This window comes from Geotrypetes seraphini, chromosome 13 (genome assembly GCF_902459505.1).
Source record: "Geotrypetes seraphini chromosome 13, aGeoSer1.1, whole genome shotgun sequence".
Lineage (NCBI taxonomy): Eukaryota > Metazoa > Chordata > Amphibia > Gymnophiona > Dermophiidae > Geotrypetes > Geotrypetes seraphini.
Genome location: NC_047096.1, coordinates 17,982,974 through 18,002,856, shown reverse-complemented (window position 1 = coordinate 18,002,856; position 19,883 = coordinate 17,982,974). Strand labels below are relative to the sequence as shown.

The following is a 19,883-nucleotide window of genomic DNA, read 5'->3' as shown; positions in this document are numbered from 1 at the left end:
TACTTTGTTGGTTTCATTTAATTTCCCCTTCCAACGGGACCAAAAGGCATAGAGGTGTTACAAGATATAGCACACTCTACATATAGAGCAATTCACTGTGTGTAAATGATACTTTTTAACCTCCTATAAAAATACACAAGTCTAATTTATGGACTACTAGTCATTCTTGGCTCTGCGCTGGCAGAAATGCAGTGAAAATACCGTGGTAGACCAGGGTGGATACTGAAGCAAGGACAAGGTCAATTAAATTTAGAAAATATGGCAGAGCAGGAAAAACAGTAACTCAGAGATTCAGAAGATATGATAGCTCATTTCTACGGCAAGTGTATGCTTCAGAATGTGGTGGTAGATGGTAGGGTAGAAATGAGGCAGCAGAAATCAACAGCACACAAGAATTTCACATTATTTTTCAGTCCGATTTCTTCTCATTCATACTCCTGTAAACAGCATGCTCTTTAAAAACAGCACTGACTCTTGAATACATATTACCACCCAATACTAGGGCTTAACAAGGCTTTTCAGAGTTTTTCAGTAGATGAATGTGCATATAAGCTACAGACTGATAATTCTTCTGTGGCTAAAGTCATGTTTCATCTGTGCATTTTTAATTCAGCTTACACAGCAATTGAGGAAATGACCTACTAAGCAACACCCCCAACTGAGATTCAAGCCTTCCATCACACAACCTAACCCAGAAGTGACTACAGCAAGGCTATAGGTCCTACTTATTTCAGACCAAATAGTTCAGAGGGACAGATAAACAGTCAATATTTTAGAGGTTATTTTTTTTTTAAAAAAAGGCCTTGCAGGAATTCCTTCCTCTTCCCTTTGTGACATATTATACAGGCACTGTGTTAATGCTGTTAGATGAACTTCCCATGACAAATCCTTCCATTTTTGCACCCAGACAAAAATAAGGGCTCAAGAAGATTGTCAGATCTTTGGAGCTGCTGCACACAGAAAGATGTCACGGATAAAAAGCTCAAGGCAAGGAACAGGTCACTAGAAAAAAAAAAAAAAAGTGTACAAATTGTCTATAAAAAGTCTCTGGCTTTGGTTTATATGCCGATGGCTTGAAGCACTCTTCTCTCATTTTCATTCAGATGCCCTGAGAAAACTGCAAAGCATGGCTGTTGTGCAAACTGGCATAGGAAGTTTGTCAGGTATACCTGTAAAGAAAGCACAAGTCCTGAATTAGCAAAGAACGCTGAGCCACATCCAGACACAACAGGAAAGGCCCACAGACAGTAACCATGACTGCCTAAGGGTTCATAGACAACGGCGCGAAAACAAAAGCACGCGCCGACAATTGAACGCAGCGCGCGCCGCTCTAAATTACAGTTTTTAGGGGCTCCGACGGGGGGTTTTGTTGGGGAACCCCCCCCAGTTTACTTAATAGACATCACGCCGGCGTTATGGGGGGTTTGGGGGGTTGTAACCCTCCACATTTTACTGTAAACTAAACTTTTTCCCTAAAAACAGGGAAAAAGTGAAGTTTTCAGTAAAATGTGGGGGGGTTAGAACCCCCCACACCCCCCACAACGCGGCACGATGTCTATTAAGTAAAGTGGGGGGGGTTCCCCCCCCACACCCCCCCGTTGGAGCGCTAAAAACAGTAATTTAGAGTGGCGCGGCGGCGCGCACTGCGCTCAATTGTCTGGGCGCGCCTTTGTCCCGGCGCGCTTTTGACCTGACACCCTGCCTAAGCCTAAGAGAGAACCGCATGCAAATCTGGCACTAACTTTGTCAAGACCATGATTACAAACAGTACCCCCAACTGACGCCAATTAGAACATGCAACGCTGATCCCTCAGCTCCATAGCAAAGTTATCCCATACCGGTAAACCTCCATGAAGAGCACACTTCTCCCTCTGTATTCGCAGTTTCGATTATTCGCTGTTTTTAGCTTGGTGGCTCCTCCCCCTCCAAAATTACCTCAGCTTACATAGAGAAATCACTGATTCCCAGCACTTTCTTCACCGTGTTTTGCCTCTCCTTCAGGAACAGGCCAGGTCTCCTACCATGTTATTCACGGTTTCAATAGAAAACAGCAAATAAAATGAAAAAGTTGTTTGCAGTTTTTCTGTATTTGCAGTTCTGTTAATCCCCTATCACAGCGAATACAGAGGGAGAAGTGTAGTCTAATGGTTAGCACAGCGGGCTGCTAAGAACAGGTTCAATTCCCACTGTGGCTCCTTGTGATCCTGAGCAAGTCACTTAACTCTCCATTACCCCAGATACAAATGGAAGATTAGGTTCTTACCTGGATAATCTTTCTGTTAATACACGTAAGAGGCTGTACTGTAGGTGAATATCCTCTGGTTGTGAACTGTTGCAGAAGGATGTCAATCACATCTTTCAGCTCCTCCTCCTCCACCAGTAGAGTATAGTGCCCTCTTCAGTTAGACCCTGACTGAGTAACGCCATATGAACTGGTAGCTTGGAACCTTACTAGATTTGCATACCATGGCTGACAAGGCCAATCTGGGGCTACTAGGATCACAAGTCCAGGTGAGTAACAATTCTGCAAATGACCTGGCCCATCATGGTCCACACTGGAAACACAAAGCAGCTTCTCTTCTAGCCAGGGCTGAACCAATGCCTCAAAGCCTACACTTCCTGGTTCATTTCTTTGGCTGTAGAAACAATTTGCCTTCTTGCTTTTGGCTGAAGCCATCAAGTCCATCGCCGGACTTCCTCAGCATTGCACAATGAGGTTGAATGTTTTTTGGGATAGAGACCATTCTGCAGGGTGTAGAGTTTACCAACTGAGAAAGTCGGTTGTACATTTACCACTCCTGCTACATGGGCTGCAGAGAGCGCCTGAAGGTAAGCCTTCACAGACTTGAACATTTGTGCCTCCAGCAGTAACTGAGCATTCTTGTTGCCCCTTTGTCTGTTCACCTATGCTACCATGGTGGTATTATCCAAGAACACCCATCTGCCTTATCTTGCAGGTCTTTTTCCAGCACCTTTAATGCTAGCTAATCACCCACAGTTCCAGAAGATTTATAGACCATTTTTTCTGATGGAGAAATCATTGATACTGCAGCAGACACCTGCCGCATTGGGCCCCCCAGCCTGCCAAGATCACCCATGAAGAGGAGCACCCTTCGACAAGAAGTCTACCTGGAGCCACCAGTGCAAGCTGTTCCTCGCTTCCAATGTTCAGGGAAGCTGCATTTGGAGGGAATGATACTGCAGGGACTATTAGAAGAAAAGAGAATCTTGTACGCCCTCGCCCAGGGAACCATATCAAGGGTGGCTGCCATTGAGCCCAGGAACTGATGGTAATGCTGGGAAGCGAGATCTTTCATCACTAGGAAATCTGCAATCTGGTTCCTGAGCTTCTGTTTGTGTGGCTTGGGAAGAAATATACGGCCCTTTGCCATGTCGAAGCAGACTCCAAAATACTCCAAGCTTTGGGTCGTCTCTCTAGATGACACTTCTTGAAGTTGACTAACTAGATCAAATCCTGTATGAGGTTTTCCATTTGCTGCACAGCTAGCTCACCCTCCAACTTTGACGGGGCTCTGATCAGCCAATCGTCCCAAGTATGGGTGTACCTGTATTCTCATCCTGCATTCTCATTCATCATCAAGCCGCTGCCAACCTGAAGGGTAGGACTGCAAACTGGAAATGCCTTTGCAGGACATAGAATCTCATGTATTTCCTGTGGGGTGGAAAAGCAAAGTCGCTTATCTATAATGGAGGTTCTCCATAGAAAGCAGGGGAATGTAGCCACACTTTTTGAAGTCCTCAGACTAATCCTGTGTGTTGGTGCTCTCCCTTATCAATAGTAAGTCTTTGGGCTTACTGGGCATGTGCAGGGATTCCCGCCTTCAGTAGCCCCTTTCCTCTCCAGCTCAGTTTTGTCTCTAGCTGATAAAGATATTATAGTGGAGATGGCAGGAGGGTAAGTGTGGCTGCATTCCCTTACTGTCTCCAGAGAGACCCCACTACAGGTAAGCAACTTCACTTTCACTGGAGACAAGTAGGGGAAATGCAATCACACTTGTTGGTGAGTCCTTAGCTACTGTCAGCAGTTGGGGGAGTGTCCAAACCATGTCTTGTGCTGTGCCCTTGTCCAATCAGAAATTCTTAGTGAAAGTGTGAACAGAGGACCAGGTCAGAGTTTGCAGATGTCCTGTATCAGGATTGAATGGTTTGCATTGAAGATGTGATTGAGCGTAATCCGTGTGCGCTTATTGTGCCAGGATGTAGTTGACTTGCTCTTGGTGAAGCAGAAATCGATGCAACATGAAATCTATCTGGAGCCCATTGGCTCATGTCTTCTGGACATATAACAAATTCAATGAGTAATTCTTGTTCTAGATATTAGCCATTCTCATTGTTTTAGGCGATGGCTTCATCCATATCTTTAGTGCTGCCATAGAGTAGGCTTATTCTTAGTCATCCTGGGAATTTCGATTTGCTGATGCTGCAGTTCGCTCCTCCTTTGTTTGTTTTTTTTTTGTCCTGCCCTATCTGGGGCACTGGGTTGCTACATCTCAGCCTATGGTTGAGGCACGTGTCATGAGTATATGATGAGATAGGGAAGGGAAGGAGAAGTATTTTCCATATATGTGAGAGAGGCTGGGATCAGTGAATTGAATGTAACATGAGGTTACATGGAAACATGATGGCAGATAAAGGCCAAATGGCCCAACTGCTGGTCATGGTGAGCTATCACCCATCAGTGAACTGTGATGGTCTGGAGAGGTGCTAAAGAAGTTTAAACTAAGCGCCACACGGACATACCTAAGTCTATGAATGGTGGAGACAGAAAATATATCATTGTATCACAATAAGTATGCATTTTTCAACTTTTTTAAATTTTATTTTAAAACTTAAATGGAAAACATCTGGCCTTATCACCAGGAGGCAGATAGGACTCAATGTTCCAGTGGGGACCAGGAAGGCCCTCTGGCTTACTTCAACTAGCCATGGAGGGATCCCAACCAGGGAAACAGCCCTGCTCAAGGCTGGCCCACCTCCATCACAACTAGAGCCTGCAGGTTGATACTTAGGGAATTTTGCCCCAGTAGGCAGCTTAGCAATGGTAGCAGTTCGCAGACCAACATTTTAGAAGCAAACATGCCAGTCTCAACTAAGCCCCAGGGGGCTGCTCCAGAAATCCTGCAGCACCAATCCAGCATGTGCCACCATCTGCTGAAGGCAGATACAGGCAAGTTCCAGGGTTGCAGCACTCCTTATAACTGTGATGGCATCACTTAAAATGTTGTGTTTTCTTGCCATCTTCTGGCAGAGTGACGTACCCCCCGAACATCTGGACTTACTCTAGCAGGATAAGGAAAGACCAAAAGAAGCAATAGGAAACTAGTAGGACAAAAATAACCATTCTATGTAAAAATTCCCAACATGACCAGCACATTACCTGCAAATCTATTTGATATAAAGGATCTTTCAGTGCATCTGGATCATCCTCATCATCCTCTTCATAATAATCATCATCTGTCATAAAAAATGATAGGCATTATAAGGCATAGTAGATGACGACAAACTAAATTAGCCCATAGAGTTTACCTGAACAGAATTGGAGCACACCAGAACACAGCGAAGGAGAATGAAGCACCCTATGATCTCTTACTATTTAGAATGGTTTCTTTTCATTTCCTCTAGGGAAGTTATGTTATGCGAGTCTTATATCCCGCTGAATCCTGGGCGGGTTATAAGCAGCATATTGCTACATAGAATTTTGTATAGAGTTAAACATGTTACAAAAGATTATGCATGCTGTTAAGAATTATATATGCTACATGTTTATCATCAAATTGTGCACAAGTCTGATAGCAGCCGACCATTAACACTGTCTGGGCGACTTATTTTGGGTGACTTCTTTATTAGTCTGAGTCTCATGAAACATTTACAAAGCTGATTTAACAGAATACCAGCAACTACCCCCTGTGGCAATATCTCTTTTTCATTTTAAAAATTCTATACTTACTATTGTAATATTGGTAGCTGAATTTGTTTGGCTGAAAGAAATTTCAGAAGTCCAGACCTCTAGGCATACCTTTGATATTCATATGGGTTTGTTTTCTGTAACCTTACTTCATTGCAGTCTTTTGATTAAAGGATGCATTAATTGTGACTGGCATTGGTTTTTGGTCTAGATAGATTCCCTATAACCTAATATAAATAGTACACAATATGGGCTCAAGTCCAAAGGTTTCAGGGCTTGAATCTCTGGAATAATCCTCTCTACCCTCATAAAGAAAGTTCCAGCAGCAACACCTCCTTATGGAAAACCCATCACTCAAATGTTACTAGACTTTTTCTTTGTGTTTCTGCCCCCCTCCCCCCGGCCAAGTGGCATCGTATAGAACTTATTCTTACCATACTTATTCGTAGCAAGGATATCCGACAAAAGTTGTCCTGCTAAACCTTCATCTTCTTCATCCTCATCTTCCCACATGTCATTGGATTCATCTACATAAAAGAAAACCAATGGCAGAGTATGAAGCCAGTGGGGCTTGTAACTAATCCCAAAAGGCCACATGTCATTTAATACATTTGCAAATTTTCAACATGCCTACCTCCTTTCAAGCATATGGTTTTTTATTTTATAGCCATCAGTGTACAATAATTCATATAAGTGCTGGATCTCTGAGTGTAAACAAAAGGATTAAGTGATTTGCTCAATGTTTCGGTCATATAGCAATAGTTGTGTTAAGGAAAATCAGAAGGGATTTTCAAGGTCGACAGCATGTTTGGGGCAGGTTTCTCACACAAGATATTGGTTTTCTTTAAAATAAAACGAAAGATGGCTTAGTCCCATGACAGAGGAGACAAACTCAATTTACCTGTTCTGTATTACTACCAAACACTATGAGGTATTGTGCTTGAGCCTACAGATGAGAGGAAAAGACAGCAGCCACTGCTTACTGCAGTGCCTCTTAGATGGTCAAAGAATTTTTATGTATGTTGCTTGGAAATTTGATAAGCGGGTAAACAAATTTTTAATAAACTTGAATGATGCTAAGGATAATTCCTGAATGATATTTCCTTTCAGCCTTTGGACCAGCAGGGGTGTCTGTGTTCAGAAGTCTGAAAGAATATATGAAACAAAAAAAGCTTTAAAAAAAAATGCTTTAACTAAAAATGAGGTTAATACCATGACTCCAGTCTGTTGCAGCCTGGCGAGCTGAATTGGCTTCCATTACGTTGGAAAGTTCATTGATTATCAACTTATAGATCTTCACTAGTAAAGGAATGTTTGTCCAACGCTCAGGATCTAATAGATAAGAGGAAGGGAGAGGTGAGAAGGAATCAAAGCATCCTACGTGCATTACACAAAATCAATGTGCAAACGTTTGAAAAATCTGTCACCAATGAACATAGAGTCTCGATCACTAAAGCGATTTTCCTGCAGCCTTCAAGTTCACATTTAACGGTAACAATACCGGTATTTCTTCTTACTTCCACCTCAATTTGTCATGTACTGTCTTCTCTGATAAGAAGGCTGATATGACATCAGTTTGAAAATGGATGTGCTATGTAGTTTCAAATGGTTCTAATCTAAGTGATTAATCTCCACCAAAGGAGCTTTGATCATCTCAATGCAACACTGCCATTTTCCAACATAAATATATCAGCTCAAGGAACAGATATGTTTTGTATTCCAATTTTCCTGTCCAAGAATGCAAAGTGATTTACCTGCAATGGACACTTTCTGAAGACAGCAGTTTACCAAACAAAATGAGGATGAAATTTCCAGAGTTTTACTGCATATGCACAGACTTCCCACAAGGCTGCTCTTGGCTCCTGCACAGCCAAGCTTACAGAAGGCAGAAAACATGAGTAGGACAGCAAGTTATACGACTGGTGAACTGATGTCTTCAGAGAACATTAGTTATAAGTAAGCAACTTGCTTTCTAGCAAAACAAACAGGCTTCCCGTGTCAAATAAATGGGCTAAGTGTCTCCAGTCTGGAAGGGGAGAACACAATCACAAAAGGTAGTATTTTTTTTTGTATAAACCTCTTTCTTTATTATTTTAGCAACACTGGTAATTGAGAAGGAACCCCAAATAATAGATTTAGAGCTCAACTCGTTTCTCGGGACCACATATTGACAAGGCCTTTGAAGACAACCAGTTCAAACTGCTGCACTGTGGAAGTTTCATATATGTAAAGACACTTCACTTTTTACCAGAAAGCTCTGGACATATTCCACACACTATCATATGTGGTCATGTGACTGACTTGTGTAAAATGGTGAACCTACTTGTCCTCAGACAATTGTACTTATCTGTATAGGTATGATCAAGACACTCTAGCAAGCACAAAGCTTTCATCTTCACAGAATGGCATCTTACCTAGTGAACATAATATTTCTCAAAAAATAAATTAATTCCACTTTATTTAAGAATGATTGCAGTGGATAGAGATAAAGGATAAACTGGGTTGAATGCTGTCTCAGGTCTTATGTCCCTTGGATTAGCTGGGGGAAGGGGCAGTCTATCATGCACCAGTACTACCTGTCAGGCTTTGAGCACATGATTGCAAGATACCAGAATAAGCCCTAGTGCATGGCTACTGGCCAAGGACTATCAAAGCAACAACTGGGAGGGGCCCTGAAGAGGGAGAAAAATAATCCTTTAGTGCTTGTGAATTAAGGCTCATAGTGCTAGATAATAGGACTGGTTTTAATGAGCTGAAGACCAAAAAGTAGCAGGAAACCGCCATGTCATAAAAACAATGGGCTTGATGCTCAGCAGTAGTTATCCAGATAACAGTGGCCAATGGGCGGCTTAAACCCAGATATTCAATGCCAATGGAAAGATTATGTTCCTACCTTGTTAATTTTCTTTCTAGAAGATAGGAACATCAGTCTCGAAACAGTGGGTTTATGCACCTTCACCCATAGGGTGTGTGTAGAGAGCCTCATTTGCATTTTTCCACTCTGCTTCCCTTTTCCCTGGCCTTTCCTGTACTCTTCAGTTCGTGTCAAAGTAGATGGTCAGCCCTGGAGAATTAAACATAAGAGGAAGTATGGGGACTCAAACTCCTCTTACTGACCTACAAATGCACTCACGCCAGTTGCCCCTTACTATCTTTCTTCATTTATTTTCCCCTTTGTTCCCCCCCCCCCCCCGAGCTCTGCTGGATAAGTCCCTCCTAACTGTGCCCTTCTCTTCAACTGCCAAACTCCAGACTCCATCCCTTCTACCTTGCTGCACCGTATGCTTGAACAAGCTGCCCGAATCCCTACGGCGGGCTCCATCTCTGGCAGTGTTCAAGGCCCAGTTAAAAGTTCACCTCTTTGAGAGTGCTTTCGACTCCTAACTCCTCTCATCTTGGGTTCTGCATCCCCAACCCTATGTCATGTTTGTCTGTCCATTTTAGATTGTAAACTCTTCCGAGCAGGGACCGTCTATAAATGTTAAAATGTACAGCACTGCATATGCCTTTCAGTGCTATATAAAAGTGATTAGTAGTAGTAGAAGACTCTCCCTGAGAAACAAGTCTGTTTTGCTCATAACACAAAACAACTTTGAGGGAGCCTACTGCTAGGCCTTTTTTCCAGTCCTTCTTGAAGAAATGCTAGCACCACTGCAATCAGGGTTGTAACCAGATCCTCGTTCTGTTGCACATACCAGCTCTGGAAACTCTTTCAGGACTTCGCATAGGCTGACAGCGTTGTGTGCAACAGTAAGACCAAAATGCTTCAGATGTTCCAGGGCAATAAGGCCCGGTGTTAGCAATCCTAGATGACAAGGTAGCCCAAGATCCGCATACCAAGCCAAGGCTTCAAATTGTCTCTTATGGACAAAATCCAAAATGTGATCCTGCATATCCTTTAACACAACGCCCCCTTCACTGGGGAGGGAGGTATGCTTGGTAACTTGTGCCACTAGGGAATCCACCTTAGACAAGATAAGCTGTTGAAATTCAGTGTTTATGAGATACAGCTTTGTCATGGCCTTTGCTACCCAGAGGGAACCCTTTGGAGCATTCCAATGATCTGTGAGCATCCTAATTTTATCTGGGTGGAAGGGCTTTAGTGCTGCTCATAAGCGAACACTGAACCATAGAAGACTGGGGCTGCTCTATCTTTAATTCTAAGAGATTCGGTGATTACCGCTAAGAGCACCAAGGGCTTAAAAAACCTGCAAACTGTCAGGTCCTCTCCAAGATCCAGGGCCACTATCTAGTTGGACTCTGATATTTCTCAGCGAGAAGCTATAGTGCCTGCTAATAAGGACCCCGATTGGGAGAGTAACAGCATAGAAATCAAATTCTCCTCCTCCCAGTCAGACTGGCCCCCCCTGTATTTCGAGCACGGCTTTGCTGCAGGGCACATGTGTTCTGTGCAGGAGAAATCCCTGGAACAATAGTTGTCAACCCCCCCCCCCCCAGGGGGTTAATGCAGCCACTGAAATTCAAGTACACTTCGTACATCTTACTAATAAATTCCAGAGCAAAACCCTGATCAGGATGCTCTGAGGGACCCTGCATGCTCTTCTGTGTCGTCTCCTGGGGTTTCCCGGGAAAAGCGCAGCTGCATTTCGCTGCGGCTGCACTGTCAGCATTTTTCAGTTCAGACCAGGATTTCTGATCTGGGATCCAGACTATCTAGGATCACAAACCACCAGAGTGACTAGGGGAGGCTAAGCCCGTGGCTCCCCACCCACCCACGGCAGGACTGAGACCTCAACCCCTACTGAAACTTGCATGCCAGGGGGAGGAAAAGCAGTCGGCCCCAATCCTGGGCTCAAAACCACTGTGGACAGAACCTGGAGGCAAGCAAGCCTTGCTCCCAAGGGACCGGTTCTCGAGTTCCCGGACAGTTAGTGCTGGCTGGCCAAGTGGGTGCTCTGCAAAGCAGTCTGCCCCTTGGCTACAGACTCTTAACCTGAAAGATTGTGTTCTCCCACAATCAGAGATGTCCTAAAACCAGAAACTTCTAAGCAGCACTAAAAAGCCTCTTGATTGGATGATAAAACCCCCAAAAAAGAAATAAACATGAGCCGAACAGACAGGCTCCTACCACCTCACATGTAGAGAAAATAACTGAGGAGTATAGGATAGCCTAGGGAGAAGGGAGGTGAAGCAGAAAAATGCAAATGAGGCTATCTAGACACAACCCGCAGGTCATGGTGCATAAACCTACTAGTTCAAGACTGACTTTCCTATTGAACTAGAAATTTAAGGCACCAGTTGCTGCCACTGAAGATCCAAACAGAATTTTAAAAACCACGGTCAGCATTTGAAGCAGTGCTGATCACGGTGTTTAAATACCAGTGCAAGAGGCATAAGCAAATGGTGAGATGCACAAAAACAATGTGCGTCTGAGCCCGACACCAGTGACAGTGGGAGAATGCTTCATAATGCAAACACTCAAGCCCCTGTACTCTAAATTGCACTCACTTTTCGCCGTTTTAGATCGTGTGCGGATCCCCTCATCCATATTAAATATTTCTTCTCCCTTCACTTTAATGCTGTGTAGACGCTTATCATCTGCACTGATGCCATGCTGGAGAAGCTTGCAGAGTGCCACAGAGCTGCAAGAGGGTGCAAAATGAGATTCCTGATAAGATGGTCTCAGTTTTAAAAACTAGACTTCAAAGCTTGCTTACAGCGATGAACAGCATGGACATGCAAGGATTATTTGCTTATATCCTAAACCTTTTACGAGAAAAGGCTGTAAGGAGGAAGAGGAATGGGCACACCTTTTCCCTCATCGCCCCTTAACCAGTACCTGAGGAAAGCTCCTTTAGTCTCCACTATCATTAGTCACTTATCCAAAACTTGCACTCTTCTTCCTAAGCTCACTTCTTTGCATCCGCAGAATACCTTCCCACATACTAGTTATGCAATGCCTCATTTCCAGCAATTCAAGATAGCACTATGTTAGCTATTGTCTACTTTTATTTACAAAATTACATAAGAACATAAGAATTGCCATGCTGGGACAGACTGAAGGTCCATCAAACTCAGTATCCTGTTTCCAACAATGGCCAACCCGTGTCCCAAGTACCTAGCTAGATCCCAAGTAGTGATTTTATGCTGCTTAGCCTAGGAATAAGCAGTGGATTTCCCCAAGCCAACTCAATAATGGTCTCAGTGACATAGCAGGGGTTAGAGGCGCCTGGGCCCCTCCACCATCCTCTTCTCTGCACCCCTCAACTCCTTCCCCCTTTCCGCGCGTGCACACTCCTTCTCTACCCTATACCTCTTAACTTCCCCGATGTGAGCGGCATCACCAACTCTCTGCCCGCGTCAGCTCTCCCTCTGATGTCACTTCCCAGGTGCGAGACCCAGAAGTGATGTCAGAGGGAGAGCCGATGCTGGCACGAGCAACAGGTTGGAGTTGCTGCTCACACCGGTAAAGAGACAGAGATAGGGAAGAGAAGGTGGGCGCAGCGGGGGGGAGGAGTGGGAAGGAGTGAGGGGGTGGAGGAGGGATGCAGGCGCTGTTACCAAGACGGCGCCTGGGGCAGTCTGCTCCACCTCCCCTTACTATGTCACTGAATAGCCTATGGACTTCTCTTTTAGGAAATTATCCAAACCTTTTTTAAACCCCCCCAGACATGTCTATGCTAACACTATCTTAAGTGTTACAACTACTACTTAAATAGCCCATGTGAGATGCAGGTTCTAGAAACATAATTCCTTATGTGGCGACCCAGATTTTCATTTGTAAGACTGGGAAGCCCAGTAATCAAATGCTAGGGAGTACAAATACCTGACTTTGCCTTCATACTGTCCATAGAATAAATGCTGCCGGTTCATCCACTCGGCCATGACAAACTCTAGGGCAGGTTTGCCAGTGGGTCCCGGGAGACTGCAGAGAAATTCTAATAGTGGCTCCAGCTGAGAGTGAACCAAGTGAGCAAACACCATGATCAAAGACTACAAGAGAAAAACAAAGCATGCATGCAGCTTTTAAATAAGTTCTTTCAACACATAACCAGATATCAAACACCCTTCTTGTTTTTGTGGCCCAAGTTTCTTTCTGCTCATTTGGCTTCCATATTATCAAAACTGACCTCTGTTAGACTATGGCACTACAAGGCTTCACTCATGAAGACCCAGAGTTTTCCTCTATCTTAAAATTTCTTACATTCAGCTGGGTACAACAATTGTCCTTGGTTCAAGGGTTTCATCTGAAAGTCAGTCAATGGGAATAGTTAAGTCTGGCCATTGGGATGTTGCCCTCCTAAGAGCCATGACAGTTTCATCTTTTGACTCTCTAGCTGTATTAAAAACAAGAAGAGGTGCTAATTAAATAGAATGTATGTGATAATTCTAGGAGCTAATCTTAACAGCCAGACCCTGCAGTGGGGTAACCTAGGCTCTTTTTCCAAAGGAATACTCTATGCCTAGGACTTGCTTCTGGTCAGGCATTGGCCACCATACAACAGATGACAGCATCGTGAACAGCAGATAGAAGGCAATCAGCCATTATTCATTTTGCAGGTCTTTAACAGGCTCTCCCATACAATATAATGGAATCAAGATCTCCAGCATGTGTAAGTAAAGGGAAATGCACCATTGATGTAAGCTGTTGCTACTCTGGATAGCCTAAAAACAATGAAATGCTAAAAAGCCAGTTCTTTTGTTATTGCTGCAAGTTATTTCAGTGTACTTTTTTTTAAAAGGGTTCTGGTCCCCTCTGGTTCTGCTGCAGACCAATACATACACTAGAGAGAAATAAATTCCTAGTTAGTAAGTTATAAAACTCACCATCCTGTTTTGCTGCATATTCCCCAGCAGAGAAAAGCCCATCAGTTCAGACTGCATGCACAGTTTGCTATAATTTAGCTGAAATGATCCCTGTACCTGCATTACACTTAATGTCTCTGCTTGCTGCATTTTGCTGAGGATAGCTCGCAATATCTGGTCCAGGTTGTCTCCAAGTTCTCTTCCGGCTTTGGAAATCAGCGTGGATACAAGCCTACCAACAAAGGCAGCTGTAAATTCTGATGTTCGGGGGTCCAGCAACTGACTGACCACCTGCATCACATACCAGAGCCCATTGTGGCCTTGCTCATCATGCCACTGTGCAATCTGCTCCAGTGCCACCGAGACATAAGCTCGCAAACACTCACCACCGTTCTGAAAATAAGAAAACAAAACAACAACTTTGAAACAGAGTTATTTTTTTCTCCTTTGTCCCCTATTTTTCTCCTTGTTCGTCATGCTTTCCCCGGGTCACATACCTAGACCACTCAGAGGGACCTGGACCAGGCTGAGGTAAAGTTTCAATGCTGCTTGCTGGCTGCCAGGGGCAAACACACTACCAACTGTTGTCTTACTTCCTTCCCCGGTCTTAAGTAGACCACCTAGCATGCCCAATACCAAACCACCCAAACCAATGGGGAAGCTGAACCCGGATCCTATGCACTAAATTATAGGTCCAGTCTAGCATTCATGTTCAGGTATTGTTTTTAGTAATGAAAACTGAAGAGCTCTATATATCTATAGACCACAACTATATGATGGTATATTGGGGGTGGGAAGATAGATCCTAGAATGTTGCATATTTTCTATTTATTGCCCAGTGACAATTGGAATAATAAAAAGATATCGGTGTGATAAATCCAGGTTACCCAGCGAACAGTGGTGACTGATTATGTATAACAGTGTCTCTCAAACTGTGGTGTGCCTTGAAAAGATTCTGGGTGTGCCACGAGAGATTCCAGAATTTTACTTTATTTTTTTATAATTCATTTCAGGGGAAGATCATGTGATGAGCTGAGCAAGGCAGGTTGCTTTCTGTCTGGAAAACCAAAAGAAATCTACCAGAAGAGGGAGAGCAGAGAGATATAAACAAAGGCAGCTGTGGAACTAATGATCTTGATCAAAACCTTTATGCAGACAGACAATCTTGATATCCAAGGTGCAGTTCATAAAATCCAATAAAAATACACAGTAGATGGATTGTGGTATAGAGCCGACATGGTCCATGTTTTAGTCAGGAGTGACCTTCTTCCGGGGTCTGGTACTCTATAAACCACAAGGAATGAGCAAACGAATTACTGTGTATAGATGAACGTTGCCAGTCAAGTGATGTCATCTTGTCAGTAGTCCACTTGACTCAATACCAGGGATTGTACCAACAGTCTGAACGAAGGAACGTCAAAATACGCTCTAATAGTAATAAAGTATGGAAGCCCTTCTGTACCAAGGAATTGACCTGGTTCTTCATGGTCAGATTCTAAGATCACTCCTAGAATTTTAATTGTAGATTGAACAGAATAAGCTATAGTATTCAATGTCAATGATGTCTTAGTGCAATTTTGACATGGAGATGCATAAAAAAATTTAGCCTCCACCTTTCAATTATCTCAAAGACTTCAGCTATGACATGGCTGATAACAGAAATTGAAAATGAAGTAGGGATCAAGATGGTTATGTCATCAACAACTTAATCCCTAAATGGGATCCCTAGAACCGAGAGAGGACAAATATAGGTTAAAAAGTAAGGAGGAAAGTGGGAAACCCTGAGGGACCCCGCAAGGGTTACTCCAACTGCTAGAATATGTTTTGTTAAAATGTACTTGATAAGTATGCAATGATAAAAATCTTCGGAATCAATTAGAAACTTTATCATGAATGCCAATGACATCTATATACATTAAAATACTTGGGTATCCAGACTGGTTCACTGAACTTTATTGGGTGAATGTGCAGCCCCTTCTACAGGACATTTCTCATAAACTGGTATTGTGGCAACCACTTTCCCCTTTCATTGTTAGGATGAATCCATCTGTACAATATGATGATAGGTCCGGGATGGTTGTACAAATTTCAAATGTTACCTTGGTGTCTGACAGGGACCAGGCATTCTTTCACAGATTGCTCCAGAAATTCCTGTGGCGTGGTAAAAAAACTAGGCTGACTGTTCAAAGCGATGTTACCCAGGGATAAAGGGAAGGGGAGGGGGGGGAGAGCCGGGCTTATTGAACATTAGACATCTACTGATAGCTAGTCACATGAGACATATAAATGACTGATATTGTAATTCTACTAGGTTTTCTCTCACTGCTTTGGAAACGCAGTTACATTCCTCATTACATTTTAGTGCACGTTTGCATGCACTTCCAGCTCAGCTGTCTTTGCGCCTTAAAGACTGTATTTTGGTATGCCCACTATGTAGCACCTGGTGATGAACTTGCCAATACCTGCAGTTGTCACCCCAAATAACTCCTTTCCTCTCTGTAAGGAATAACCTGGACCTTTTGTCGGGCACTGACAATAAGAGCTTTCTGGCCTGGGAGTGCAAGGGCATTTGTTACCTCTTCCATGTTTTAACCTCAGAGGGAACTCTCAAATCTTTTGCAGAACTACTACAGGACTTTCATCTCAGAACTACAGATATTTTTGCCTACCAACAGCTATGGCACTACTTGAGCTCACTGCCGAAGGAACATTTGACAGAGGAGAAACAGGAGTGTTTGTCATCCTTTTATTCTTTTGGTCCACTAAATAAAGTACCTCTTCGTCGCCACCACTCTGCCATCCGGAAGACGGCACCCTCAATCTCTTATCAGCTGCTGGCAGAGACCTGGTCTGAAGACTTGCAACTTGCCATCTTAAGAGCCTCTCTTGAGATCCTATGTTATGTATTCATGCATTATCCCGGATGGTTCCCTGCTGTGGGAAATTCAATACAAATTATTCTTGCAACTGTATATATCACTGCGCCAAGCATATGTGGCTTCTTTTAGACCTTGTGACTCCTGTCCCAAAATGTCAAATGACAGCAATGGAAATGTAAACTGGTGGAGTCCCCTGCTCTCCTGTTTGGGGCTCCTGGAGGAACACAGCCTATCTAAAGGCTTGCAAAGGCTCCTTCACAAAGCTTTGGCAGTAGGGAAAAAAGTGATCCTGCTCACCCAATTGGCTCCTGATGAACCACTGTGGAGTGTTTGGCATACCCACATGATATCGCTATTGATACTGGAGCGGCAGGGTATTCAATCCTTATCCTCCTCTAAAGGACAACTGTTTCAACAGACTTGGGAACCTTTTTGGGACTCCATGCCACATGTAGCACGAAGCAGGGTTCTGAACTTTCTTTAACCTTGGTCTGTTGTCATTGTTTTGCTGTATATTTCCAGGGGTATGTGCAGAACCAGTCTTCAGGAGGTGGGTTTGGGAGGTTTAAAAATTGTAGAAATGTTGGTCTTGAAAATTAAAGTTGTGCCACACTTACTCCTCCTTGTGTTGGTACTGGTGGTTGTGGTCAACCCTCTTGTCTATCTTTGACTGCTGTTGTGACTTCTCATTTCTAATAAACATGATTGAAACATAAAAATTCCATTCATAAGTATTCACTGGAATAGAAGACATGTACATCTATTATGAGCAAAGACAGCTGAGCTGGAAGTGTATGCAAACGCACACTAAAGTGTAATGAGGAATGTAACTGCGTCGCCGCAGCAGTGAGAGAAAACACTGCCTCGTCCCTGAGTCCAAGACACCAAGGTAACATTTAAAATTTATACAACCATCCCGGAACTATCATCATATTGTACAGATGGACTCATAAGGGGGTATAAGGATACCACTGCCCAGACAAGCATCATTCTTTGACGTGATTGGTCCTTGAAAATTAACAGCAAGTAATTTTTATTTTTTATGCAGTAGTTATCCTAACTTGGGCAACAAAGCAATCAAGGCTTTGTTACCGTTTGAATCTTCTTATCTTTGCAAACTTGGATTTTCAGCTCTGAAGGAAATTAAATTGAAAGTGCAAAAGATGTGCTTGTTTTTCAGTGCAAATTAACTCAAAACGTGGCTCGATGGTATACAAGCAAACACACGTTTTGAGTTAATTTGCACTCAAAAACAAGCACATCTTTCGCAATTCTATTCTATCTAATTTAGTTTCACCATTGTTACAATTACCCATATATAGCTTAAAGAACTTCAAATAAATAATTCTCAAATTTAATTTTTTGTTGGTTGGCATCCCAAGTCCTCTAAATTTTCTTCACACTTCTATCTCTAACCCTCTGTTGTAGTTCCTATTTCTTCTACTGTAAACCGCGCCGAGCTCTACGAACGTGGAGATGATGCGGTATACAAACCTAAGGATTAGATTAGATTAGATTAGGTTTTGCAATTTTATAATTTCAATTATAATGTGCTCTGCTTAGTGCGCCACAAAAATCATTTGCACTATTTAGTATGCTGGAGCTAAAAAAAAAGTTTGAGAGACACTGGTATAACACATGGCTCTAAATAACCTAGAAGTGTCCTCTGGATGGGTACAAAAGGTTCTGCAGTGCAGTACAACTTCTGACAAGGAAGAAGAGAAAGAGGAAGAATATGACTAGCTATTCCTCTGCCATGCTCGGTCAGAAGAACCATCAGGTTTTATATGGACAGCTGAGTGTCACAAGATGCATAAATTTTGTCTAAAAACAAAAATGAGTCATTTGTCAGAGCACCGGTATAAGTTCAAAGTAAAAGCCTTCAAGCAACAGTTTCTGAAAGCACCGTACAACGGAGAGTTTGGGGGTGGAAAGAAGAGTAAAGATTTACCACTCTCTTCATTATCAGGCGACAAATGCTGGAGCTAATTTTATTCCACTCTCTCAGAGCAAACCTGGGTAAGAAACACTACACTGTGTTATCTCTGTTTTATTTACCAACAGACCAAGTTTCCAAGTTTATTTCATATTTGATATACTGCAATGGTGAATGCATCTATGCGGTTTACAATAAAAACATTTTAAAACAGCATGAGAAATGAAATGACATAATGACAATTAAAAGAAAGATGAGAGACGAGCATTAAAATAGAATTTAAATTTAAATTCTATTTTAATTAAAAAAGTAAAATTTGTGTTTCTAATTACTTAGCAAAAATCAGAGTTCTGTCTATGACTACATAGTTGAGAGCTTTTAAGCAAAGGCCTCTAAGAATAGGAATGATTTCAAGAGGAGTTTGAATTGTTTAAGATTAGTTTCTGATCAGATGTGATCAGGAAGGGAGTTCCACAATTGTGGACCATTAACCGAAAAAATACATTCTCTAGTAGACAGCATAAGCACATTCCTAAATGCAGAATCCTTCAACTGCTTAGGAATGATAGGTGATATGGATTGCCCAACACTCCTCAGCTACATTATTACTGCAGTATCACACTTTTATATTCAACTCTCAAACTAATCTAGTTTTAAGTTTTGGAAACAGATCAATGTCCCTTAGCCCTTCCTCAGTCTACCTAACATCCATAAACCCTAGAGACACACAAACATTTTTACATTTTCATGCAAAGCCATCTCCAGTTACTCTTGGATTATTTGCTCCATTAGATGTTTTTGCATGCTGTTTCTTTTGTTTACCTGCATGGTAGCATTGTCATCTGTGTGTAGTGTGCACTGTGCCACAGCAGGGAACGCCTGGCAGATGAGAAGCTCTGACAAGGGAGGTTTTGTGTTCCGTACCACTGTGGTCAATATATCAATGGACGTCTGAAAAGAAGCAAAGCAAACAGGTCAGATTTATCTTGTTCTCTCTCGTCTTCCCTGCTCTATTAGCATCGCATTACCTCATTTGGACACTGTGTCAACTGGATACGTGGAAAGACACCCACAATTCTCTCCATTCATTAAAGGCTTATAGTATTAGGAAGTAAATATTCTCAGTTCTGGCTAAAATGTACCTGACAGGTAGTTCTTGAAACATCATTTACAATTATATCAGTTGACTGTCTGCTTTGTGACTAACAAAACTTGTTTGTTCAGTTCACTGATTCCTATCTTGGAGCTGTAAAGACTTGGTAATAAGAGGAAACAAACCAAATCCCATGAGAAATTTCACTATGGTGCAGCTTCCTCAGAACAGTATAAATCTCTTGCTGGCCAAGTTGTTGCCCCCTCAGTATTCTAGGAATGG

The 19,883-nt window shown here is 42.7% G+C and overlaps 1 protein-coding gene across 3 annotated transcripts in view; it reads right to left on the bottom strand.

Moving 5' to 3' along the window:
- The window catches only part of IPO9 (importin 9), an 82,668-nt gene continuing 62,785 nt past the window's right edge, over positions 1–19,883 (bottom strand). For all 3 annotated transcript variants that reach the window (XM_033918453.1, XM_033918454.1, XM_033918455.1), the window contains exons 17-24: positions 19,331–19,459; positions 13,811–14,086; positions 12,714–12,880; positions 11,396–11,529; positions 7,139–7,258; positions 6,361–6,453; positions 5,399–5,475; positions 1–1,169 (exon numbers count right to left, since the gene is read on the bottom strand). In XM_033918453.1, the coding sequence (XP_033774344.1) occupies positions 1,059–1,169; positions 5,399–5,475; positions 6,361–6,453; positions 7,139–7,258; positions 11,396–11,529; positions 12,714–12,880; positions 13,811–14,086; positions 19,331–19,459 (1,107 nt within the window). In that variant the 3' untranslated portion in view covers positions 1–1,058. The remainder of the gene's footprint in view (positions 1,170–5,398; positions 5,476–6,360; positions 6,454–7,138; positions 7,259–11,395; positions 11,530–12,713; positions 12,881–13,810; positions 14,087–19,330; positions 19,460–19,883) is intronic.